The sequence below is a fragment of the Lontra canadensis genome, unplaced genomic scaffold (genome assembly GCF_010015895.1).
Source record: "Lontra canadensis isolate GAN:19392208 unplaced genomic scaffold, GSC_riverotter_1.0 scaffold3, whole genome shotgun sequence".
Classification (NCBI taxonomy): Eukaryota; Metazoa; Chordata; class Mammalia; order Carnivora; family Mustelidae; genus Lontra; species Lontra canadensis.
In genome coordinates this window covers 32,453,601-32,481,491 of record NW_022630997.1, presented here as the reverse complement: position 1 = coordinate 32,481,491, position 27,891 = coordinate 32,453,601, and the positions used below count along the sequence as shown (strand labels likewise).

The following is a 27,891-nucleotide window of genomic DNA, read 5'->3' as shown; positions in this document are numbered from 1 at the left end:
TGTATTTCCCAAAGTTTCAATTTTCACTTTATATCTGGCCTCTGCGGACATTGCTTTTGACTGCTAAGTGACCCATTTAAAAGTATTTTTAAAGTATACTATAGTATACTATACCCAGGTTTTTAGTTCTTTTCCATTTGGAAGTGTCATCCAGACTAATTATTCATCCATAAAGACATACTATTAATCCTCTTATTTAGAATGTTCTTCCTTTAGCATATGACACACACCTATCTCCCAAACTCCTCATGTCTTTTGGCTGTGTGACTAACTAAACCTCAGTTATCATGCTACAATGTCTATTTGCTTCATCTGACTGCCTTTCGCTAAGTTCATTGTGATTAATATCAGAAGGAAGGCTATTTCTGAGGGGCCCAAGAGAAGTATGTACAGCCTTCTCTTCAGTTATCTCCCAGTTGTGTGTCCAAAAAGGTAAACATTCTACAGGTTCCAAATTATTTCGTCTCTTACTCCAGAAATATCTACCCTGAAATATTCTATTACCTTGCCCTCCTACAACCTAATAGCTTCTCCCCATAAATCCTCTCTCATCAATACTGCTCACTCAAAAGATCATCTCTGTGAAAGATGATGGTGTCTTAGACTGGGGTTGTTGCAAATGGATCATCTTTAGATAGAGCCGAAATGCAGAACCTAGAGCACGTGTTGATTGACTGATGAGACTGGAACAGAGTGATGGCAAAGTATCACCGAATCCTTTCTCAATGTAAGAAATACTTGTAGTTTGATAACAAAAATATTGTAACAACTAAAACAAGTAGCGAAGAAAACAGGGGTAGAATTCCCAGGGAACATCCATTCTTCTAGTCATTGGGACAGGGAGCAGAGGGCGGCGGGAGACTCTTATGCCTTGTAGCATTCTTAAGGGAAGATTTCTATGAAAGAAATAAAATGTGAGACTGAATAATAAAAATGCTCACTCCATCTAATTTTGTACTGAACATGCACACTGAAACTTAGACCATCTTCATTTTGAGTGAGATAAATTATCAGGAAACCTCTACGACTCTCCATGTAAAAAAGAGCTAAGACTAAAGAAAAGTCAGACAAATTCTAAAGAAAAGCCAATCCTCCCATCCTCTCAAGTGTCACTTAATCCCCCGATGAAAGCCAAACTGTCCTTCTTAGAGAGCACAATAAGGAACAGAGTAAGACCTGATTGCCTCCATTCAGAAGCAATGTGTGTCTTCAGCTAGGGCCTCTAGTGGGCTTCAAGGGGGGCTCACCATTCCAAAAAATGTTAAGTATTTAAGTATGTGTGCATTTGCCTATAGAGAAAGCCCGTGAGCTGTATTCGATTTTCCAAGAAGCCTTTGACCCCAAAAAGCTGACAAACAACCAATACTGAATCTAGTAATGGTTTTAAAAGTTCTGCTTATCACTAACCATGAGAAGAATGAAAATAATGAGGACAACGTCAACAGGATAACTGGGAGACACACGAGTTGTCGTGTCTGTCCCACTCAGCTGCTTCCTCCTCACTTCCACTCTGGCCTCCGAGGTAGTAACACTGACCAAAAAAGTACAACCAGAGGCTATGGAATTTGTGTGAGGTACTCCTATGCAGCTATGAAAATCACTGGATACACCTATAGTACTGCATTATTACCTGTACCACACAGATACTAGAGGTAAGGAAAACAGACACCTGTTTCTCTTGAGACCTCGAATACAGGACATGTATAGTAGAGATATGTGCAACAGTAAAAAGAGATGTGGAGGACATACACCAGCTTCAGGACAGTGGCTGCCACTGTGGAAATAGAGGGGGCTGGAAAACCGATTTGCTGACAGTCTTACCCCTCCTCTTCTATGCTATGTGAACAGGTGCCCTTCCCTCCACCTTGGGATTTGAGGTGGTGGGAGGTGCCCCCTGGACCCAGAACCACAGGTGCATCCTGCTTGGTCGAAGCCAACCTGGGTGGCCCTACTACCCTAGACAGTTTGAGGAGAAGGTTCACAACTCTATTTCTGTTTGTTGAGATGTGAAGGGATTCTGAGAAGGTTTGCTCAATCCTAAGATGACCACCAAGAAAACACGGCACCTTTCTGCCTCTGGAGGCTTGAGTCATGGGGGAACTTCCACTTGATGGCAGTCTGAGCACACAGAACACAACAGATAGACCAAGGATCCCGGAGGAAACTAGTTAGTGGCTATATCACCCTGCCCGATGACCTCAAGGCCTACCTCTGAGCCTTCTCTAAGGTGAGATGATAAAGCCTCAGATCACTGAAGGAAACTGGGTTCATATTTTTCTGTTACTTGTAGTAAAAAAAACCAACCAAACAAACAAAAAGAAAACAAAAAAACAATCTGGCTGACACAGAATTTAATGGGACTTAGTGTAAGCAGGTACAAAACAGACTTCAATTATATCTGAAATGGCCAGCCTCTTAAAAATTGAGATCTCAAATATGGCAAAGTTTGAACAGTGGACATGTAGGGGTTTGTGATGTCATGCCCTATAGCTTCTATGCCTCTTAGAAATTTTTGTTTAAAATAGAGAGAATCACTGCAGAAGTCTTACTCCATGTCTGTTTGAGCAGCAGAGAGGATAAATTTTCATAATGAGGAGAAATCTTCAAACCAGCAATTAACATGGTAAGGATCTCCTTTTTCTAAATATATACTTGGGAAAATTCAATGCAAAACTCATGCACAAGTAAGTTTCTGTCTGATCTTTAAGACTTCAGTAAAATTTCAGAACCTTCTGATATCAGGGGAAAATATTATTAAACATTTATACAGAGCTCTAAACTCATATAGGGCTGTGTAATCACATTATTAGTCATTTCCTTTTATTCTTTACAAAGGCCTAGATCTATCAAACATCTGTGTGATACCAGCATTATTCCATCTCTGGAGAAATAATAAAGTTTATTTCCCTTCTAACAACCACGGTTCTACTAATCCAAAGTTGATGATAGTAAGGAAACTTCACAGACAAACCTGGACTGAGAGAAAAAAGAAGGATTCAATAAAGTTGTGATGGAAGATTTTCTCCCAATGAAGTCAACAGACTCATTAGAATATCTGCTGCATTCAGATCCCTATGGAACACGGAAGGCTAGGAAAGCCAAGGCTCCACAGAGACCAGGACATCCCAGTGAGAAAGAGAGCGTGGGAGGAAGCTGTCAAAGCTTGGTGCTGGTTAACAACTGCAGGACAGAAAAGGTGGCAGGAAGGTACTTTCTTTCTTTCTTTTTTCTTTTTAAAGATTTTAATTATTTGTCAGAGAGAGAGCACAAGCCGGGGAACCTGCAGGCGGAGGGAGAAGCAGGCTTGACAGTCCCAGGACCCTGAGATCATGACCCAAGCCAAAGGCAGCTGCTTAACCGACTGAGCCACCCCTGTGTCCCAGGAAGGCACTTTCTGAGTGGTGGTTCTGACCAGAGATACCCTGTCTCATTCATCACCCCCTAGAAGCTCATGGGGTATGCATGAGTCTCCCTGTTTTACATGGGATATAGGAAATTGCCATAGAGGATGCCTTTGCTCCCCAGAGTGTGGTCCATGGGCCAACAGCATCAGCATCAGCTCTGAGTTTGTTAAAAAATGCAGAATCTCAGGCTTCTCCCTGGTCCTATCTAATCGGAATCTGCATTTTGACCAGTAGGCACACTCAAATTTCAGAAGCACTGGTCTAGGGTATTATGCAATGAAATGAAGAGATTATAGGATCTGGAATCCAGTGGGTTTGGGTTCCAGTCCTAGCTTCTCTTCCTGGCTGCATAACCTGGACAAGGCACTTAATTCCTTTAAGTGTCATCTGTAATTGGGTAACAGTACTTTCCAGGGTTTTGACTGCATTTAGTGACCTTAATGCAATGGGATTCAATGTGTCCAGTACAGAGCCTTGCAGTGAGCACTCCTTATCCTTTTAACTCAGAAGCTAAAGCTCTTCACACATCCTTTGAGGTTCAGCAAAACATTGGCCACAGCCTGGCCTCAAGGCAAGCCAGAGCAGCCTTCTTTCTGCCCTTTTTGACACCATGGCTAACGCACAGCCCTAAGGGAGCTCACAGCAGACCATCTCAATCTGCATGTAGCTCTTTCCTGTTCCTCATCTCCAAGAGACCCCATGGTATACTTGACTCCCTGCCAAGACATCAAACCAGGACTCAACCATCCTATCATTAAATAAAATGGCCCATTAATTGAAAATTGGCATGGCTTCCTTCATTTTTATAAGTGACACAAATGGGTTCTGCTCACAGTAAAGCCAGCATTCTGCCTGCCCTTTTAACCCAGAACTGCCCATGGTACAGGTGGCAGAGCTGTCCCCACCTCCTCCATCACAGTTCATTCCCCCGAGTGGCCCAGTCAGACCAGCTAGCAGCGAGCAGCTGGCCCTATTTCCTAAAGACCCGCACCTGGCCATGACCACAGGGTGAAACAGATGTCCCCTCAGGCCCTCCCCAGGCCTGCTGCCTTACAGAAGAATCTGCTATCTCGCCCAGAAAGCCCAAACAAGTCCCCTGGGGTTTTGCATATTTAGTGGCTCTTTTATTCTATTTCATTTAATTGAGCTTTTATTTCATCACATTTTATTCTATTATATTTGACCATGAGCACAAGGTGGACATCTGTCTTCCAATGAGCCAGGGGACCCACACATGTCCCCAGCATTTACGGGAGACAGTCGGTGAAGTTCCTCTGGCTGTGAGTTATTTATGGTTGACGGCTGGGCTGGAGTGGGCTGTCAGCGGGATTTACCCTCTCCTTCTCTCCTCTCCTTTCTTATCTTTTGCGTTCACTTTCTCCTTTTCCATTTCTACTCCCTCTCTTGGATTTCACTCTTCCTCCCTTCCTCTTTTCCTTGCCCCATCTTCTTTGGCCTTCCTGCTCCCAGCAAGCTTGCAAGTTCTGAATTCCCACAACCCTATGTCATGCCCCTCCACTCAGGTAGTTTTCCTCCATTCCAAGGTCTCTGAACATCCAAGGTAGGTCAAAGCAGTTCCCAGAAGTGGGTCAGTGATAGCTAACCTACCCCCCCCACACACACACACCACCATCCAGATGTGATAAACCTGAAATATGCTCTAAGTTGGACCGGAAATATATTCTTCTGCAGGTCTGGGCCTGAGTATTAAAAGCACTAATAACTTTGGGACAAGCTAAACATAGCTTTGTCTGCCACCTGGAGGCAGTAGAGTAGGATGTACACAGTTCAAAGACTCAGGGCAGAGTCTGAGGAAGACTGGTCCAGGTAACAAGGCTCTACAGTCACGGTCAGAAAAGTGGCCCTTCATGCAATCTTATGAGCCTAGTAGAACACTACAGAACTCACCTGAAAAAGGGGTCTCAAGAGCTGAATAAGGTAATTCCATTTACTTGGATCCAACATCCCTAAGGATCCTCTAGCCCTTTATTGTATATCCACAACCCTGATTCAAATCTGGGGGCACTGTGAATTGTGTTCCTTGTACAACCAGAAAGAAACTGCAGGTGTAATCCATTGCTCCATCTACACTGGGCTTGGAACCAGAACCAGCTCCTTGAGGGCAAGGCGCATGTTTCTCATATTCTCTTGTCTTTATACTATTGAGCGCCAGGCCTGGTAAATACTTATGAACAAAGAAGGGTAGAGAAGGAGAAAGGATTGAAGAAGGAAAAGAGAGAGGAAAAGAGGAAGGGAGCAAAGGGCACATGGAGTTCTTCAGAATTCCACACCCAAAAAAAGGTGAACCTCAAAAATTTTAATATTTGAAATTCTGACCTAAATAATTCTGTAACATAAAGCCAATGCTCTTCATTCTGCTGTTAAATTGTTTAAAGCTGATCAGGGCTTCAATTTGCAGCTTACTCCCAGGCAGAGAATCAAACAGAAAAATAAATATATAGCAGCTGATCCTTCACAGCAATCATTTGCTTGCTTGCTACAAACCACTTTAATTATTTCGTTTGCAATACCTATTTGTTTGTCTCAGGAGAATATTTAAATCTGCTTTTATTTGTGTGCAACTATCCCAACCACTAGCAAAATGAGACCTTATGTTTCACATTAACACTTCATGGTTTTTTAATCCCCAAGGAACTGGCAGAAAATTATAATTTTTAATTGCATTAGAATTTAAAATCCTGAAATATTATTTTTAAAATTTCCAAATAGGATGTTAAAATAAAATTGCATGACCCAGAGCCTGAAGTAGAAGGCTCTGAAGTTCATAGCTTCGTGTTTATCATATCAGAGCCCTTATATTTGAACTGGATCCAGTTGTGTAGACTCAAGTGTAAGGATCTGTGAATATAAATTCAGAGGAGTAGAAGATATAGAACATGGTAATTAACTGTATAAATTCTGCCCATGATGGACTCATAGGGACTGAAATAACCATTCACCTTAAAAAAACAAGACATATGAAAGGGCAGTTTTCAGGTATGAGACAACAGGCATAGCTGAGAAGTGACACCCAAGAGAAAAGAAATAAATGAAGTAAGCGTGAACTTAACGTTAATAGACTTTCCAGTTGGCAACAGAGGAAGGGGAAACCTAGGCAAAGCCTAATGTTTCCATGAGTTGAAGAGAGTTTGGGTTTTGAGGAGGTCAACACAATTGCAATTCATAAGGCAGAATTCCAGAGAAGAGAAAGCTACAAAAAAAAAAAAAAAATGCCCTCCAGAAATCTACTGAAAGTTCTCTTTAAGTAGCAGTGTATTGGTTAGTGCTTATGAGTAAAGTAACTTCGTGTCTAAGGAAAGGACCACCAGGAAGGATCAGGTTTACCAACCCTCCATAATGGGTCAAATTAGCAACAGACTAAAACTGGTTTTGACCTAACAAAGCTTCTGAGAAAGTCTGAAAAAAATAAAAATGCTCCAAAATAACTCAACTCTGTCCAAGGGGGGAGAAGCAGAGGAAGGAAGTATTTAAAGGAAGAATCAAGCACCAAGCTATATAAAATTCACAATGTCTGGCATCCTATCTAAAATTACCAGGCATGCAAAGAAACAGGAAAATGCTATCTATAATGAGAAGAAGAATCAATCAATGGAAACTGACCCAGAAATAATACAGCTGGCAGAATTAGTAGAACAGGACATTAAAACAGATATTATAAATAGTATAAACACACACCATATGTTCAAGAACGTAGAGGAAAGTATGTACATGATAGGGAGAAAAATAAAAGACACAAATTGAATCTCTACAAATAAAATATTCAATGTCTGTGATGAAAATTACTCTAGATGAAATCAACAGCAGATTAGAAGAAAAATAAATGAACCTGAAAGTTTTAAAACAAAAAGTCCCAAAATGAATCACAGGAAAAAAAAAAAAAAAAAGAAAAAGAAAAAGACTGTGAAAAAGCAAGAGTATTAGTGAGCAGGGGAACAATTTCAAGCAACCTAGTATACATGTCATTTAAATCCATGAAAGGGAAGGACAGAAAAAAATAGTGGAAGAAATAATGGTCAAACAATTCCTAAATTTGATGACATCCACACCCAAGTACTTAATCAGAGAGAAAAAGAAAAATCTTAAAAGCAACCAGAGGGAAAAGATCCAGTATGCAGAGAAAACTAAAGATAAGAATGACAGCTGATCTCCCGTCAGGACCAAGGTGAACCATAAGTCACTAAAATGACATCTTTAAGGAATGAAAAACAAACGGTTGAGAATTTATTACAAGCATATCAGAACTATAGAAACTTAGATGTAATGGACAGCTTCCTTGAAAGATGTAAACTACCAATCCTCACTTAGGGGAAACAAAGATAAGCTAATTATCCTTATTTCTACTAAAGTAGCTGGATTTGTTGTTAAAAAATCTTCCCATAGTGGAGATGCATGGATACGTAGGGAAACTTTCAGGGCCTGATATCTTCACTTGTGAATTCTACATATGTTTAAAGAAGATATATCAATTCTACAAAAATTCCTTCAGAAAACCAAAGAGAAGGAAACACATTCTTATTCCAGGAGGTCAATACTACCCTAATAACAAAACCAGACAAAGGGTTTACAAGATAAGAAAACTACAAACTAACATCCCTCATGAACATAGATACAAAACTTCCTTAAGATATATTAGCTAATACTTTATCTAAGTGTAAATTCAACAACTCCAAACAAAACAAAATAAAACCCAGCAACATCATGATCAAGTGGGATTCATCTCAGGACTGTAGAGTTGGTCTCACACTTGAAAATGAATCAGCTTAGTACTCCATAGCAACAGAATACAAAAAAGGAAAACTGTGAATATATCAATAGATGCATAAAAAACATTTGACAAAATCCAATTACTAATTCTATTAAAAATGCTCAGTAAGCCAAGGATAAAAGAAAACTTCAATCTGATTAAGTGTATCAATGATCAACCTATTTGTAACATCATAAATAATAGCAGGAAGCTGAAGGTATCCCCCTAAAATCAGGAAAAAAAGCAAAGATGTGTACTCTTATTACTTTTTTTCAACATTGCTCTGGCGGTTCTAGCCAGTGCAATAAGGCAAGAAAAAGAAATCAAAGAGATCTGGATTAGAAAGGAAGAAGTACAACTGTCTTTATTCACATGTAACATGATTGTCTGTAGAGCAAATCTCAGTAAATCTGCAAATAAAGCCATTAAAACCAATATGTAAGTTTAGCAAGATTGTGAGATATAAGGTCATTATTCAAAAATTATTTGTATTTTCTACACACTAGCAACAAACAACTGTAAACTTAAATTGAAAAAGCAGCACCATTTACAATCATATCAAAAATATTAGAAATGTAAGGATGAATTTAACAAGACCTATTCATTTAACACTGCAGAACACTACTGAAAATAATTAAGGAGGATATACATAAATGAAAAGATAAGCCTTGTTCAAGGATTGGAAGACTCAATATTGTGAAGCTCGCAATTCTCCCTCAAATTATCTCTAGATTCAATACAAATGAAATTAAAATCCTAGCAGGCCTTTTCCTAAAATCTGTTTGGAAATGCAGGGCCAGAACTAAGCTGTGGTGCTTGCACAAACTTGAGGGTGAATTCCCTCCTAAATTTTGTGCCTCAGGTGCCTTGCTTGTCTCATCCTAGTCCCAGCCCTGTGAAAATGTGAAGGGTATAGAAGGCTTAATGCAAATTTTTAAAGAAGGAAAAGGTGGAAAATTTACTCCACCTGATTTCGGAAAGCTACTGTTATGAAGAAAGTGCGGCGCTGACGTGAAGATAGACGTATAGGTCAATGAAACAGAAGAGAGAATCTAGGAATAAATCCAAACATTGAATGCCAATTGATATTCTACAAATGATCCAAAGGGGAAAGAAGATTATTTTCAACAAATGGTGGGAAACAATTAAATATTCATCCACAGAAATAAATCAAAACAAAGCAAAAATTAGTCTCAACCCTTACCTCACACTATATGCAAAAATTAACCATCAATCTACATTAACACCATGAATGCATCTCAAAATTATGCTGAGTGAAAATAGCTAGACAGAGAGTATGTACTGTATGATTACATTAACGTAAAGTCCTCGAAATGCAAAGTAATCTACACTGACAGAAAATATATCAGATGTTGCCTGGGATTGCAGTGGAGAGAGAGAAACTGGTTATGTGGGGACATCTTTTGTGGGTAATAGAAAGGTGCATTATCATGACCGTGGTCATAGTTTCACAAGTGTGTATGTCAAAACTCCAAATCAAGGCATCTGGGTGGCTGCCTTCTACTCAGGTCATGATCCCACGGTCCTAGGATCAAGTCCTGCATCAGGCTCCCTGTTCAGCAGAGAGGCCGCCTCTCCCTTTGTCTTCTCCTTCCCCTGCTTGTGCTCTCTCTCTCTCGTGCTCTTTCCCTGTCAAATAAATAAATAAAATCTTAAAAAAAAAAAACCTCCAAATCATAACCCATCAAATTGTGTGGTATTTTTAATGTCAATTATACTTTATATTAACATTTTAATATTCTCACCTACAAGGAGGCTATAAACAAGAACAACAGCAATAACAACCAGAAGAGTCAAAATTGAGGAAAAGAGGATTTAGTGAGGAACATTTCTTTGAGGAGGAAAAGAAAACATGGACGTGCTTCCACTCCCCATAAGAGAAAGGAGGGTGTTTACTCCCTCACTACAAGTCTTCTTGGAGGTACTTCCCTGGAGCCATTGACAAATACCACAAAACAGAGCCAGGGACTTCTATAAGCTTCTCCGCGTTGTATCATAAAAACTACTTTATGAGCCTACTATGGGCCCATTGGCATTGCTCATTCCCTTCTACTGGATACAAATTAGAGAAAGTGTCACAACTTTCTGTGTATTATCTATGGTTAATAGAAAACTTGATGTCACTTTAAGTTGCAAAACCCAGTTTTGATTCAGGAACTAAAATGCTCTAATCCAATATAAGAATCAGAAGACTTATTTTGACCCTTAAATTACATACAACTTATTTTGACCCTTAAAATACGTAAATGAACCTGTATCTTCCTTTAATGTAGGATTAGGCTGGCTCAAAGGCAGCACCACATTGAACAAGATCAATATGAGCTTGGAGCACCTGGGGGGCTCAGTCGGCTGAGTGTCCAGCGCAGGTAGTGGTCTCGTGGTTGTGGGATCGAGCCCCATGTTGGGCTTGCTCAGTGTGGAGACTGCTTCAGATTCTCTTTCCCTCTCCTGTTCATTCATTCTCTCTCTCTCTCTCTTCCTCTCAAATAAAAAAATCAATGTGAGCTGAAAATTCCTGCTTGTCTTTATATGGTGGTGATACCTTAGACCTTTCCTGACCCTCAAGTTTGTACTCTTGACTCCAGTGTTAGTAATAGCTGTCTCAGAAGGTCACTGTAAGGATCCAGGCACATAAAAAAGGATGAATACATCTTCACAAAGGACATGAGCAGCTAAGTCACGAAATTAGAAACAAGTATGATCAAAAAACTTAATGTTCAAAGTGTTTGGCTTGGCTAATAAGCAAAGACATACAAATGAACACAATGCAGTGAACCTTTTTATCTATAATATTGGTAAAGATGAAAAACAGTTATATTCATGTTCACAAGACAAAAGAGTGGGATGAGACAGAGTACTCTGATGAAAGGGGCTCAGGCTCCTTGAGAGTTCCCATACCTTGGAACAGTATTTTTACCATCACTAGGAATCAGAGACACATCAGACCCAGGTTCAAGTATGTCAATTGCAGCATATATACAACAGCATTAATTACACTAAGTTTCCAAAAATGGAGATGATTTGCATAAATTATGATTCCTCTAGATGACAGACTACTACAAGACCATTAAATATTATTCCCCATGCTAGCTACTGACAAGATAAAACGTGAATTACACATTATTAATTGAAAGCAGTAGGATACAAAACACAACAGAGAAACCTCAATTTGGCAAAATAAACTACATATATAAGGCTATTGGAAAGGATAATTTATTAGTATGTTAATCGGTCTTCTTTTTTACTATTGTAGAAGGGTCACCAAAAAAAGAGCAATTTTCCACTGCTTTCCTTCTATCCCTGTCCCTCTCTCACTACCATGCATGTGCCCATGTACACACACAGAAGCAAGCAACACCCTATGCTCTAGAAAGTTTATGCTCTTCTTTCTCCCAAGATATTTTCTTTCAGCAAATACGTGAACTTGGCAGTGATGTTGGTGGGGAAGCCTCTGTGGCTTAGGGTATGGGAGTGGTCAAAGTGACTTGAGCCAGGAAACTTCCCATTGAGATGGGAAGGAGACAGAAGAGGAGTCTGTGGGTCTACCCATCCCCTGATATGCATTAATCCAAGGTAGGGTGTCAGAAAGGAGTAGCTGGTAGTCATTTTGTTTTTAAGATTTTATTTATTTATTTGACAGACGGAGATCACAAGTAGGCAGAGAAGAAGCAGGCAGAGAGAGAGGAGGAAGCAGGCTCCCTGCTGAGCAGAGAACCCGATGCGGGGCAGGATCCCAGGACCTTGGGATCATGACCTGAGCCAAAGGCAGAGGCTTTAACCCACTGGGCCACCCAGGCGCCTCTAGCTGGTAGTCGTAGTCACTTAGGAAGGCTGTGCTTAATGTGTGGGGTCTTTCACACCCAGAAAAGGGGAAAAAATCACCATGCCCAGGCTTGAGACCCTTAGTGTTGGAACTTCCTGAGTATCTGTCTACAGAGATTTTCTATGATTAATACTGACAGTACAGAATCCAGGGACCTTTGCACGACCTTCACGAGGGCAAGGAGGAAGACACCTGTTATAAACAGGTTCAAATTTCTCACTTTGAAAATTCTCACTTTGTATGTGTGCTGCTGAAGCGAGCACTGAAAATTCTTACTTTGAATGGGTTCTGAAATTTCTCTCAAAATCCCTTTAAGTGAGATTTCATGGATAAATATAATTTGTTTTGAAATAACGTCTATAAGGCTCCAAAACAGGGCCTGCACACAGTAGGTACTCAAATGTAAGTTTCCTTGCTTTTGAAGGTAACAACCCAGTTCGCTGTTCTTGCAATGCCCCAGAGCAAATAAGCAGAGATCTAAGGGTAGAGAGGAGGCCATTAAGACCCCCACTGGCCTCAGAAAGTGGGCTCTTGCCCAATTCTTGCCCAGGAGCCCCACTCTGAACCTAACCAGGGAGGAGTACCAGGCACAGGGAGCACCTAACGCAGCCCCTGGTCACTTCTGCAGCCAACAAGCCAGTCTGCAAGGCTGCAAGAAACCGCCTCCTAGTTCTGGTCACAGACAAATAAAGGGTTTCTTCACTCCCCTTTCTGAAATTTGACAATATTCATTTGGGATTCTCCAACAGCTCTAAGACACAGGTGGCCCCAGTGCACAGAACATCCTCTGGTTTGAGACAGTGGGAAAAAAACCCAAACCAAGCCTCCGGTCTCTATGAGCCCTCAAACATTATTTAAGACACTTCGGGAGAAGTTTCTCTAGTCTGAATTGTCTTTGGCCTCCACCTCTGCTTCCACGCTCTGGTTCTGAAAACACACTCCTGCGAAGGGCCTGCGAGCCCCCCACGCTGCGCAAAGGCAGCAGCCCTTTGTGTGCACACATGTGCACACATGCTGACTTCTCGCCTCTCCATGTGGTACATGGTGATTATCCAGCCTGGCAAAGGAGGTGTAATAACAGGGTAGAAGGCACAGATAATAGGATCTTTCTGGCACAAGTACTGAGTTCATCGGAATCCATCAGAACCCATTTGTGGGAAAAGCAATGGATAGGAATGCACAAGGGTAAACACTAACCTTTAGTTTTCAGATACATTTGCTGCACGTGGTAATTAAAGCTATTTTTAAAACTCCCTAAGTGTCAGCACTCCCTTTCCCAAGCATCCTTCTGTCAAAACTCTGCAAAACGACAATGTACTTGTTGGGGACAGTTGACTCACATCTAAAACATGGAGTCTGATTCCACGCCACTGGTAGGAATCTGGATGAGCTGTTCTGTCTGCAGGGAGCTTGAACTTGGTTGCAAATCGCAGAGGATCTGGAGTGGCCTTTACAAGCATTGCCTAGCTGCTGTAGGTCAGTGATCCATGAGCACACTTTTCTCCCCCATGACACCATAAATTCTCTGAAGGTGAGAAGCATATCTCTCCAAGGTGTATGGGCATCCCCAGCGCCTCACAGGTACTTGGTACATGCATGAGAAATGAATTACAGATTGGCAAGAGTTGCAGATTCTGGTAGGGAGACAGGACACAGGGGAAGAGCTAAGGACCACCGAAGAATCACAGCCCGAGTTCTTTGGGGTGTCTGGAATAAAGAAAGGTATGGAAGCAATTCATAGGTGTTGCAAAGTGAGGGGAGGATCATTTGGGCTGAGTTTTAAAGGATGTGTAGGAGTTTGAAAGGAAGAACTAGGACCCCAGCAAGCCAAACACACAGTTAGAAATATTTTAACTCAGGTTCACCTCAATGATGAGTCAAGCCATGTCTCCATCCCCTGGCACTCCTCATAAAGTCATGCACTGACCTGGTACATATTTCCTTGATTAAACTCCAAAGATGAACTTTCCCAAAGGACAGTAGTGATTTGTTAAGAGGAACTCTCTTTCAAGAGTGCTTGCTATAGGCCAGACCCCTGTGATGGGTCACTTGGGGTGAGTTATCTCATTTAATCTGCACACCTGTCTTAAGCTATCAGGAACCCTATTGAGCAGATGAAGAAAATAAGGTTCAAGGAAGGAAGTAAAATAGTTTGTCCAGAGTCAAAGAGGTATCCATGGTGACTCATCTAAAACATGATGGTATGTCGCTGTTCTCTAATACCGTCCCAAACCCATCAGTGCAGCTTTAAGCACCCTTCCCATGGGGCTTTGAAAAGGGCCAAAGAAGGATGTCCCACAATGACAATTTCCTCATGTATTTGTCACCACAAGTGTTAAATTTCACAGATTCCTTTTGGGCTGAGAAAGGAAAATAGATTCACTCTGAGTAGAGAGCAGAAGTACATTTCTAGTAAATATGGTTTGTTCCCTTCAAATACTACTCATGGGACATGGATTAGCTTAATCTTGCAGGTTTTTGTAGGAGAGTTTCATCATTTCCACAGAAGGTCTAGGAAAACAAGGTGCTAATATGTAAAATCACCTAAAGGGAAGTACTCTAATAATAAATAATAAAAGTTTTATAATAAGACTTTCCACCACTTCCAAATGATGAAAACATTCAAATGTGACTGTCATGTGACAGTCATGCAGCCATGCATTTAGTGTTTAGTTAGTGCTAAGTATGAGGGGGAAAGGTAAGGGAGAGGCAGCATGGCAGAGGGTATATATTTCTTAAATTTGGAGTCACCCACCCCTAAGTTCAAATCCTGACTCTGCCACTTCCTAAGTGACATTGAAAAGTCAACCCATCTCTCTGAGCCCCCGTTTCCTTATCTGTAAAATGGAATAATACACGTTAAGTACCTGGGGACTTGGTTCTCCAACTCCATCCCACCTTTAACTCCCTATGGCATCACATCCTCATGACAGCAGCACTTGACATCAGTGGTCTCTCCCCCCACTTAGAAACGGTTTCTTCAGGAGTGCCTGGGTGGCACAGACAGTTAAGCCTCTGACTTGATTTCAGCTCAGGTCATGATCTCAGGGTCATGAGATCGAGCCCCACGTTGGGCTCTAAGCTCAGTGCAGAGTGCTTAAGATTCTCTTTCCCTCTCTCTCTGCCCCTTTTGCTTATGCTCTCTTTCTCTTTTTCCCTTTCTCAAATAAATAAGGAAATCTTTAAAAAAAAGAAAAAAGGAAGGAAGGAAGAAATGGTTTCTTCATTTGGCTTCCAGATGAAGAAACCATACCTACTAATCATAGCAATACTCACATTAAATGTAAATTATGTAAGCACTGCAATTAAAAGGCCGAGTGTTATAGCAGATAAAATAGCAAGATCCAAGTATGAATGGCCTTCAAGAAACATGTTGTATTTTAAACACAAAGAAACAAGTAGGTTAAAAGTAAAAGAATGGAAAAAAATATATTAGGCTAACACTAGTCAAAATAAATCTGGAATAGCTGCCGTAACATCAAATTATATTTCAGAGTGGAGAACATTTCAGAGCAGAAGGATAAAGAAGGTTATTTTGTAATGATAACAGATCAATTAATCAACAGGACATAAAATTCTAAACATTTATACCTAGTGTAACAAAGCTTCAAAATATATTAAGCTACAACTGCAAGGAGAAACAGGCAAATTCACAATTAAAGTTGAATATTTTGATACTCCTCTCTCAATAATTGATAGAACAAGTAGACAAAAATATCAAGGATACAAAAGACATAAACAACCCTACCAACTAAATTGGCCTAATTGACATTTATAGAACATTCCACACAACAATAGATAACACATCTTTTTCAAGTGCACATAAAACATTTATCCACGAAGACAATATACTAGACTATCAAGTAAGACTCAATAAATTTTAAAAGATGCCAGTAATAGAAACTATGTTTTTTGGCAATAATGAAACTGAATTAAAAATCAATAAGAGAAAGAGCCTTTAAAAATCCCCAAATATTCGGAAACTAAACAATATACTTCGAAACAACCCATGGGTCAAAGAGGAAACCAAAAGATAATACAGAAAATACTTTAAACTGAGTAACAGTGAAAACACAACATAACAAAATTGGGGGGATGCCATTAAATCACTTCAGGGGAAGTTAATAGCACTAAAGAAAAAGTTCTCAAATCGATGATCTCAGCTCCCCACCCCCACACTAAGAAAAATACAGATATAGATGGCAAATAGATGCAAGAAAAGATGCTCGGCATCATGAGTCCTTTGGGAAATTAAAATGACAATGATAATGAGGAACCATTACATACCAGTCCAATGGCTAATATAAAAAACCTGATCAAACCAAACACTTAACACAATGTGGAGCCATTGGAATTCTCACCCAACTTGAAAGTTTCTTAAAAAGTTAAACGTACATCTACCACATTGTCCAGCAATTCCACTTGTAAATATGTACCCAAGAAAAATGAAAGTAAATGTCCATACAAAGGCCTATGTGTGGACATTGATAACAGCCTTATTTGTAATCACTAAACATCTAGAACAACTCCAATGTCCATTGATGAATAAAGAGATATTCAAATTGTGATGTATCCATACATTTGGATACCCTTCATCAATTAAGAAAAGGAACTACTGGTATACACTGCAATATGGGTGAATCTTAAAATAATTACCTGGATGGAAATAGCCACAGAAAAACAGAAAAAAAAGAGTACATACTGTATGATTCCATACACGTAAAACTCTTGAAAATATAAATAATCTATAGCGCTGGGAACAGATCAGTAATTGTCTGGTGAGTGGGAGATGATGGGACTGCGGGTGGGATTACCAAGGGGCAGAAGAATACTTTCTGAGTCATGGACATGTTCACTATCTTCCTTGTGGTCACAGTTTATGGCGCACTCATATGTCAAACGTCAACTGCACATTAAATATGTGCATTTATTGTATGTGAATTAAAGCTCAATAAAGCTGTACGCTTTTAAGTAAAAAAAAAAAAAAATAGATGAAGGGAGTGATGCTGGAAAAACAGTGCCAGAACTACAATGTCTGATAAATGGCGACTCCTACTCTCTGCTCCAGGTTTCCAGCTGGGGCTACAGAGGTGGGTGGGATGTGGTCCCTGTCCTCCAGGGCTCCTCAGTGGGGCTGAGGAGACAAACAATCAGCTCAATTACAACAAACATAATTGGTTTGGAGTGTTACTAAATTAAATTTGTAGACAGTAAATGGTACAGGGACTTAATATCCAAACAGAATCGGAGTCTTCAAAAGGAAAGGAAGAAAAAAAATTAAATCTTTTCCCAACCTCTCTCTGTGTCCCAAATAGAGATTTCTTAAAGCTATTTGATTCTGCATTCATATCATGGTCTTTCTTCTTGTTTTCTTCAATTAGTGCATTAGCATTTCCTTCCCCCACATTATTCGTGTGTAGCCTAATCTCATTTTCATGTGCTTTAACTCAATGTGTGTTGGGGGCAGGGTAGGGAAGATTTGGAAGTCTGGACTGACGTTCATTCTCTGGACCATTAAGGGAAATCCCCTCTGGGCCAGGTCAAGGTCTGCACCTGGAGGGTCCTCATGGAGTAGGTGTTGGTGGCAAACCAGTGAGAGCAACAAGGTGAGAGCTGAAGTTCGAGGGCCAACACAAGGGCATTCTGGGCAAAGGCTGGCCGGAGAGGTCCAGACACTGGGATGACCCCCGCATGTCAGGTGCTGGCGGTGATCTCTAAGGATACACTCAGGGCAGCTCTGTATGACAAGGGGGGGCAGAAACTAAGACCAGGGAGGGCTCTGGGGTCGACTCCTGAACAACGTCATGAGTCACATGGAGGAATGAACTCCTGACACTCCACCGCCTTCCAATGACCCATTCAAGAGCGGAGGGGAGCACATCAAGAGAAAAAGCCCAAGTGCGTTTGGAACAAAAGCATATGCAGCCGACAGAGTGCACAGCCTCAACCCTGGAAAGCAAGGCCTGCCTCTGAGACTGAAGAGGCCTGCAGGAGACACCTGTCTCTCACTCTTCTTGAACTTAGCCACCCTCTTTGATCACAGAAGCCTTTTTCCACAAAGCACCTAGAGATTAGCAGAACATACGTTCCCAAATGCAATTTGGAGACTGCTGTAGGAACCTGGCCAGCATTTCCTCTGCCTTTCTCCTTGGCTGCCCTGTCATTGGTTAATGGCCTGGACCGGGGGCTGGGGGGAGCACCTCAAAGGAAGAGCTTGTACCCCATGAGACACGCAAGCACAGGGAAAGGGGGTGCTGACAACTGTAGCTCACAGAGCAGGATGATGGCTTTCTGCGTCTGTAAAGGGTTGGAATGGTTATAAATGCTCTTCTCCCACACACAGGCAGTTAGAAAAGCAGAGTGAAGGTGAGGAAGCAGGAAGCAGACCAGCAGCAGGAGGAGCCTGTGTGTGAGTCCCTCGTGCTGGAAACTCTAGGAAGCCTGAGGGAAAGGAGGTACACTTACAGGCTGCACAGGAAATCAGGCACAAGTACCAAAGTCCCAACATATCATAACTGGGCCAAGGAGGGCACAATGTTAGGAGAATGAATAATGGGGAAATCCAGGAAGACCATTTGGCAAAGGAGAGGTTTAGCAGACCCCCGCAGGAAAGGTAAGTCCTTGGCAATCAGCAATTCAGGAAAAAGCAAAATCTAGAGCCAGGAGAAGAAAATAAATATAGGAAATAAGTCACTCATCTACTTGCAGGGATGAGCCACAGGAGTGAGAAGAAGGGTAAGACGTAAATGAGGGTGCACAGGTGTGGTCAGAGCCATCCTGGACAGGTTCTGAGGCAGGGCCCATGACGTTGGTTTTTCTCCACTGCATAGGGGGCCAACCAGAAGATGTGGAGGGGGCACTGTCTCCTGGGACTGGAACACTGAGTGAGAACTGGATATGGGGCATTGATGAGTTCAGAGGAAGACACACTGAGCTAGAGGTGGTCAAGAGGTTTCCAAGCAGCTGACTCCAGAAGACATCTGGTGTTGGGCTGGCAGAAAGAAAGGGCTACTTAAGATGGTGCAAGTTCCCGCCACAAAACCTGGGCTCAGACAGGATAACAAAGACCCAAGCAGGAATCTGAAAACCCCTCCGCCCCAGGCTCCCGTGGACCAATGGGACCCCGATGAGTAGGCGAAATATCCAAATAAGGGAAACTTGCCAAAAGACCCCTGAACTCCCCTCGAGGCCCTGTAAAAGCCCCCTTCTCCCTGCCTTGGGTGCGACTTCCGCCACTCTGCTTTCCAGAGTCGCGGAACCTCGCCTGAGGGTGCCCACCTCCTCCCGGCGTAACTTTCCTGGCTCCCCTTCTCCTGAGCCCTGAAACTTTGCCAGAGAGTGCCTTTAATAAATCTTGCCTTGCACCCACTTTGCCTGGTGTTGTGTTTATCTCGTCGGAAAAACTTTACATCTGGATCTCTGGGTCTGGAGCTCAGAGGCAAGGTCTGGAATGAACATGGGATGTGGGGGTCATTGACATTTGCTAGAAATGGGACAGGGGTGTGAGGGGCCTTCCAACTCTGTCTCTTCCACAGACCACAGCTCAGAGCCTCACTCAATGAGAAACCTAAGCACAAGGGTTATGTATGAGCTTCTGTGGTTGGTACTTTCTAAACATCTGCAACAATTTCCATCAAAACATGCTTTGGTCCCATGTCTGGAAGAATCAGTCTAACAATCTGAGCTGTTCAGCAACAAACAGAGCACCAGAGTCCCAATCAAGCTTAGTTCTGGAAGAGTGTGGAAATTTGTATATATACTCCATAAAAGAATTTCCCCCAAAAGGTTCCCAAGAGATAGCTCCTCATGGAGAGACCATTCTCCTCTGCATCCTGACTCCACCTGGCATTGAGGACACCTGTCCTAAGCACTGGCTCACCTGGGATCTGCTGAAAGCCAGATGGAGAGGAAGTACTCCAGAGCAGCAAAAGAAGAGGTTCCAGAAACTGGCTAGCTCATCCACGGTCAAGTCTGACTATTCCTCAACTGGCAGCTTCTGATGAATGACCCAGAGTGGTCCCCTCCATCCCTGAGCCTTCAGTTTAAATGTTGCCTTTGGCTTTCCTCGAAGGCCTCCTGGAAATGCTCTTCAAAGGAACTTGCTCTACCCTAAGTATATTGACTTACCTTCAACCAAAGCTTTCTAAGAGTATACTCCTCGCGTGGGGCACTGGGAATTCGGTGACGAGCTGAATTCTGGCCATGTCTTCAAGGGACTCATGACCTAGTAGCCACCTTGATTAGCTTTCCACGGTTCTTTCAAATCCCTACCCTCCTCCAAGCTAACATATAATTCAACCGATCAATAAAAATATAGTTTATACCCAAAAGCACATCTGCTTGCCAGTATCCCCACAGTCAAACCCAGAGACCTGCAGAAACTAGACACTGTCAGTGAGGCTCATATACTCACAAGCCTTTCTCTGCATCCAGTTACCCACTCTCCAAATGAAACAGACCTCAAACATACAACACCAATATTCACCAGTGAAGGGGTAGATATATTAAGAAAACCACCCCGTTAAGGAAAAAAATAAAAACAAAAATACAAAGGACTGTGCCATTGACTGTTTATCTTGAATACAGGAAAACACACTAAGCAAGTCAGATACAGAGGGAGAAACTGGAGGACAGAGTTTATGAGGAATGAGAGAAGCTGGAGCAGAGCTGGGGACCACAGGGCAGGCCTTCCCGGGGAAAGATGTGGAACCAAGAGACACAAACCCGACCCTGGCAGACAAACTGAACTTCCTCCAGAGAAGTGGGAGCAGCTCAAGAAATGAGAAGATGGGGCCCCAGGAGAGGTTCTGAATTCTGGAGACCATGTTGGAACCACAAAGGACTTCCCCTAGTTCTCTTCTTTCCACCTTATTTTACCTATCATGTATGACAAACAGAAAAGCAACTGGGAAAATTTGTCCATGACTCTGTATTTAGAAAGAGCCCAGAATGATACGACTATCGACTGTCATGAGAATAACAGGAATCTTGTTTCCAGTAGGGCTAGACTGTAACAGGAGAGGGAAGTTCTGAATATGGCTGTATCCTGACGATACGTCTACATGCAATTAAGAGAACATCTTGGTCATTAACTAGAGACCACACTGGGGTCCAAGGGTCCAAGCTTTATAGGGGGAACCAACCTTCAGATCATAAACTTCAAGAATGTCCATAAGCTGACAAGAATGCCAGGAGTGTCTTCATCAGTGGCATACCTGAGCCCTACCTGCTGGTCTTATAGAATCAGACCCCAAACACAAGTTAAGGATCTCGGTCAGGGCCTCGTGCATGATGACGTCCTTTGGCAGAAAGGGCTTTGGAGTCAGATAGTCTTCCTACAGAGTCCCAAATGCACCAAAGAATAATTGTATGACCTCGGGAAAATGATTTAACCTCTTGAGCCTATCCTTTCCCTTCCGTAAAATGGGGATGATAACAACTGTTATACAGGGTTGTCGTTGAGGACAAACATAAAATGCCCTGACAAGTGCCTGGCACATAATGGGTGATCAAGATAGAGTAGGCGCTATCGTTCACTTTCAAGAGGAAGAGCCTCCCCATAGAAAAGGAAGCTGAGAACAGAGGAGGTCACTTCTGGAGGAGGACATACGTAGCCAAGGGAGGCACATAGCAATCCTCTTGGGTGAGGCTGTTCCAGTGTGGTTGACATCCGTGTCCACACCTGACCCTTCCTGGTAACCCTTCCCGGGGTCCAGCTGCCCCAGCAATGCCTTTGTGGGCATATCATCACAAGCCATGCCTAAGTTACCCCCAGCCCTGAAGAAGGAATCAGGAGGGACAGAGGGCCCTGGGGAGGGTCAGATGTAGGGAAGGAAAAAAATGCAAGTTAGAAACATAAAAGTAGAGCCCTTTCTGAAGACTGGCAACAGAGAAACACTGGATCTCCGGTTTGGAGGAGTCACCATAAAACTGCAGCCAGTACCAGACGTTTGCCCCAAGAGGCACATGGAACGCTCCCTTCTCTGGGACAAAGGAACCCAGACTTTGAGAAACCTGGAGAGAAGCTGGTGAAGCCCAGAGGATCAGAACTTCCCCAGGAGCCAGGAGCACTCCACCGGGCTCTGAAGAATAGATCGGTGGCCACCATGTCCCTCCTCATTAGGAGCACAACTATCCACAACCCGAGGTAAATGGACAGTTACCATGCATGTCTCCAACTGGCCTGGCTTGAATTGCTAATAAGATGTGAATTTATGGAGAAAAGCCATGAAAAGTAGGCCTTGCAAGAGTTACTATCTGATACTACCTGCAAAATTATTAAAACAAGCCACCCAGAACTCTTTCAACCATAGAACACTGAGCTAATGAAGAAACACACATCATAAAAGAAAAAATTGCCTACATAATAAACTTTGCATCTTCTCGAATGAGCCCATTAGAAATTGATCAGTTAATTTAGGAGCAGCAGGGGCCCAAGGCCTGCTGAAAGGGGCAACAGGAGCTACCTTCTAGAATCAGCTCTGTTAACAGCACGCTGGGGTCACACAGGCTTCCCTGGTGGTGTTTCCCAAATGGGCATGTGGGCACAGGGGGTTCTTGAGGAGAGCCAGGGTGGGTGGTCACAGACCACTCGCATGTCATGTCCATAGTGTGGAGGAGGCCAGGGCCAGTCACGGGGCACTGATGAAGAGCAGACCAGGCCACAGTGAACTATCGGTGCTCCCCTTACTCCCAGGGCCCAAAGCAGTGGGATGGCCTGTCACGGAAGACGCTTTCCATTTACCTCCTTTAAATGGCTATACAGATTCCTGCTCCCTCCAGCTGCACACAGGTGTGTCCATGCACAGACACACTCACGCGCATGTCTGTATACATGCTCACACACAGGCTGACACACACGTTCTCACACACTCTCACACGCATGCACTCTTATGCACACCCACACTCACCCAGGTAACACACACACCTGCAACCTCTTGCATGAAATTCAGCTTCCTCCTTCCCCTCCTCATTCCTCTGCCCCACCCCCTCTGAGCCCCATTTTCTAACCTGCCCTAATTGCGCCAGTCCCTGATCCCTGACCAGCTGCCTTCCCTCACTCGGCACACCCCATGCCTGAAGCCATTGCCCTTCGGCTTCTGCCTTCTTCATCTACTCCAGTCTCGACTCCTTCTCTGGTTCCCACCTGCTCCAGGTAAGCATCTCAGCAGCTCACATCCAACTCTCTGAACCCCTGAGTCCTATAGTGGAGCCCTGGAATTCACTCCAGCACCCCAGGGCAGAACTGGGCCCCACAGCATCCCTCTGAGCTTTCCCAAGGGGACGGGGGCTCAGTGCAGACTGTGCCCCTCGGCCTTCTGGGGTTCTTACCTCATTCACAAAGACCCAGTGGCTGTCCTTGGAAGCCAGGTTGGTCTCCACGGCCTGCAGAGAGAAAAAGAAAACAAACATGAACAGAAGCAAGCCAGAAGCTGGCAGACATGCAGGATGATTGCCGAGACGGGGTTTGATAAACATTGCTCTTGGAGATTTTTTTCTTTGCAAAACATGCTATCCCCTGGGGTCAGCTCTGGCTGCCTTAGTTACAAGATGCATCATTTGAACACAGACATCTGATTTCCTGCTGTTCTTCCAAGCTCTTGTGCACCAGCCCTGGGCATGTCGGAAGCTCTGGTTCCTGCAGGCATCCCAAGGCCACCACAGGTTGGGGCATTCCTCCCCTCTCCTGGAGAGCACCTTTCTAGGGGGGGAGCTGGGGGATGATTCTCATGACTGCCAGAGGCTAGAATATCAGGAATCTGGAACGAGGGGTGTATGGCAGCTCATCCAGCCATGTTGAACGACACCTGGGACTCAGAGGTGCCTCTGCTGGGGCCCAGAGCTGCCTTTAGTTCTAAAGAACCACAAAAGACCCATAGAACTGACTCTTTCTTGTCTCTGGTTGGTGACACCCCCCCCCCAATCATTCTCTCTTCTAGCACTTTGTTCTATTTATTGATCGCACTTCCAATTTCGGTGTGTGAATAGTTAGCAGCTTATCTATTTCGTATCACCGATCTCTTTCACCAAGTTGGGGTCTCCGCATCTTGGGTGGTCACAGTTCTGTCCCAGAACCTTATACCATAACCAGCACATAGTGTTCAATATGCGAATGAATACTGATGTTGAACACACGAAGGAAGCGTAAGAGGGCAAGGCAGATAGGACCCCACTTTTTATGGTTTCTCAGGTATTTTATGGGTGCTTTTACCCTCCTTTATTTGGAAATCCAACAGATTGAAAGGAGAGAAGGAACCGGTCATTGTCAAGCATGTCCCGTAAGAATTCTCCCAGTTAGCATGTGTCAAGGACTTGCTGAGTACCAGGCATTGTGCCAAGTCATCTAGGAACCTGGAAAGAGCTATCAGATTTTTGTCCTCTTTGCGTGGGTGTACTTTTGTGATGTAACTTTTATTACTTTTTTTATTTGCAAAAATATAGAAAAAAATGTTTAAAATCATCCCATAACCCTGCCCCATTTTTTTAAACATGCTAAATTGGTGAAAATGCCCCATTTATCCCTTTGCATTCATCCTCCAGAGGTTGTCCGAGGTATCCCTTTCTAGAAGGCTGTGGTACATATCTACATACACCTATCAGGCACGTGCTTCTATTAAACTGGAATCGTGACCTACACATCAGGTTGCATCTGTCATTTTTTTACTTATCAGTGTATCAAGACTATCTTTCCTCATCAGTACACAGAGATATGACTCATTTTTCTTAACCATGAGGCACAGAGGGGTACAGGTCGCTGCCTGTACCAGCGACCCAGCCACGTGTGGGAGCTAGACCATTGCACTGCCCGTGCACGGGGGTTCTGTTAGGACTTCATCTACATGGAGAATAAATCAGTCTGCTGACCAAGACAGCAAGCATGTGGAAAGAGAGCCCGTGGGAGTGCCCCAGCCAGCTCCAGCAGCCCAGTCCTTCACAGATAGCTCCCACATGACACCGAGGTGGAAGAGGAGTCTTTCTGGGCCAGCTGTGGGGGAGGACATGAATTCTCCTTCTCCAGAAGTGAGAGGGTGCTGGCCCCTATGAAGACAGATGAGGAGGGGAGTCTAGACTGGGCTGGAAGGGGACTCCCTTCACTGGCTGTCTTTTAGCCACTCCAGTCTCTGTTCAGCTATAAAAAATTAGATAATGCTTACTTCCTCTCTCCTGCCAATATCTTCAGTCCTCAATCTCAAGAAGCAGTAAATACAGAAAATGGAATGGCATCCATCCCAGTCCCAAGCCTTTCCCACAAAGCAGAGGCAGGAAGTGGTCATCCCCAAGCTTTGCAGGTTCCACCCTTATTCACTGACTCACCTACATGCTTGGATCCTGAAAATCTTCTCTAGCCACACAAGTGCTCCTCCTCACGAGCCATGCCCCCTCGAAACACTCTCTTCCTCAGGATAAATGAATTATGTCTAAGAATGCCTAGGCTGCTCCATCCCCTAACCCAGGAAGAAGGCTCCAAGTGTTCTCTCTCCTGTACGTGGAAGAAAGGAGCTCCCGAGATGCCAAGCCCCTGTGGAACCATGTCCTGAAGATGCTTTCTCCCCATTCTACTCACTCTATATACCAGCCCCCCTTCCCCAGAAGCTGTGAGGACTTCTGGGCCAGCTGCCTTCTGAGGTGCCTCAGACCCTCAGATGAGGGAAAGAGAGAGCACCTCCAGGTGCAGTCCCAGCCACCCAGCCCAAAGCCTCCCCACACAGACCTTCAGGAATGTCTTCAGAAGCCCAGAGCCCTGGGGAGGGGTGTGGGAGGGAGGCGTGGACACAGGGTGCTCTGGGAATATGCTGCAGCACTCTCCTGGGCTCTGGCTTGCCTCCATTGGCAACACCTCAGCATTCCCTTAATGCTCACATGGAGGACACCAGCAACACGCTCAACAGATCAGTATAGGACATAGCGCTGGGAGTGTGTCATTATATCTCAGAAAGCTACAACACTGAACTGATTCTAAAGAGAGGCGGCTTAACAAAGCTGAGCTCAAAGCCCTTGGTTTCCAGGAAAAATAGGGCATCTGGGGAGATGAGACTTGGAAGCCACACTGCCGAGTAAGGAGCCCTGGAAAGGCAGGGGCTGGGCACTGACTACTGGGCCACCGCACTCAACATGGGACACTGCAGACAGGATTTGGTCATGGAGTGCGGCCGGGAAAGCACAGGCACCTCAAGGCACATGAAGCACTGTTGTGTTCGAGAGAGAATGAAGCTGCTCTTCGCGGGCTCTCAGAGTTGGTTTAGGACCAAGGTCTCCAGGAACCAGGGAGGGAGGTATCAGCTCGACAGAAGAGAGAACTTTCTGACTTTCCGAGTGGTTCAAGATGGAACGGGCTGCTTCAGGAGCAGTAAGGTCTCATGGAGAGGATGTGCCCGAGTGGAAGGTGAACAGCATGTCCCTGAAAGGACTTAAGTATCAGCAGGAAGGCTGACCATGGGTGAGGGGCAAGACTCCCTGAGCACGGCTGTTCTGAAGCATTGATTGGAAAGTCTGGCCACATGTAGGAACCTCCTAGGGGCCTTTTAAAAATGCAGACCTTGAGGCTCCACTCCTTGGGGTCCCGGTGCACCAGGAATAGCAATCTGCCTGAGGTCCTGTGTTATTTCAGAGATCCCACCCTGACTCTTGGCTTCCACAGCTGGGAGCCCTGCTCCAGAACATTTAGTTCTGAAAATCTGAAGGTAGAGATGCACCTGTGCGGGTGAACAGTCCTCTGTTACCCAAAGAAGCCCACCGTGCAGAGGACATGACACAGTTGTCGGGAAGTCCCAGGGAACAGCTGGGACCCTGGCTCCTCTCAGGAGTTGTCCCACCTGGTCTCAGACGCACGCATGAAAGATACTGATGGAGAGAATTGATCAGAAAACCCCAAAGTGACAACTGGCCAACTTTCTTGTCCTACTTTCCTCACCAATTAAGCTCCGTTAATTTGTTAAGCCTCTTTTCCCCCCACACAGAGATAAATAGCGCTTGGCTGCAGCCTTTTCCAAAGGATGCAATTTACACAGAAGCTGGGCTAGATAGAAAGGAGAAGCTACTGCAGATTTAGAAGGAACACCTCTCTCCAACCCCCACCCCCCAACTAGTTACTGGAGAGCTGCCAGCTCCATGGGAAGAGCCCTAAATGCTCACAGCCCAGTGGGCAGTGTCCCTCCCAGCACCTCTAATTCCCCATCTAAGTGCCATCCTTCCATCTTCCTCCCCAGCCATGTCTGCGGCAGGTGCGGCCAAGCCCTCTCTTCCATGGCAGAGCCAGTGGGGTCAGGGGGAAGCAGGCAGGCAAAACGTGTTCAAATCCTAGTTCTGGCACAGCTTAGCCCTGGGCTCCTGGGTGAGCTACTCCACCTCCCTGAGCGGCAGCTCCACTCCTGTTAAGGCGTTCCAATGCCAACAGGGCTCTCGATGCTCTGCCCATGTTCCCCCCAAATTCCATTAGGGCTTCTGAGCACACTGGCTCCCTGTGTGTGCTCACGCCCAGCGGCAGGCACCCGTGGCTCCGGCTGCTGGAATCCTGCACAGCTCTCATGCTGCCTGGGAATTTACACCCCAATGGAGGACTGAGAGCATCACATATACAGATCCCAGCTGCCCCGTTCCCAGATGGGGACTGCTCCACGTGTGAGCGCCGCCGGGTCCAGAAACTCTCCGTGGGACCAACGCCCAAACTGCGTCACTTGCGAGAACACCCACTCTGGCTTCCTTCATTTCCCTGTCCCACATTCCCACTCCCTTGCTGCCTTTCCTTTTCTTTTTTCCTTTAATTCCCCTGGGAACACTTCTTAATAAATCATTGTCACACAAATCCTTGCTCAGAGTCTGCTTCCGGGAACCCAACCTGAGACAAATACCTCCCACCCTGGGGTTATCATGGGAATTAA

The 27,891-nt window shown here is 44.1% G+C and overlaps 1 protein-coding gene across 4 annotated transcripts in view; it reads right to left on the bottom strand.

The window, feature by feature from the left end:
* Positions 1-27,891, bottom strand: part of GRID1 (glutamate ionotropic receptor delta type subunit 1) — a 680,604-nt gene that overhangs the window by 227,252 nt on the left and 425,461 nt on the right. For all 4 annotated transcript variants that reach the window (XM_032838417.1, XM_032838432.1, XM_032838424.1 and 1 more), the window contains exon 5: positions 23,345-23,398. In XM_032838417.1, coding sequence (XP_032694308.1) covers positions 23,345-23,398 — 54 coding nt within the window. The remainder of the gene's footprint in view (positions 1-23,344; positions 23,399-27,891) is intronic.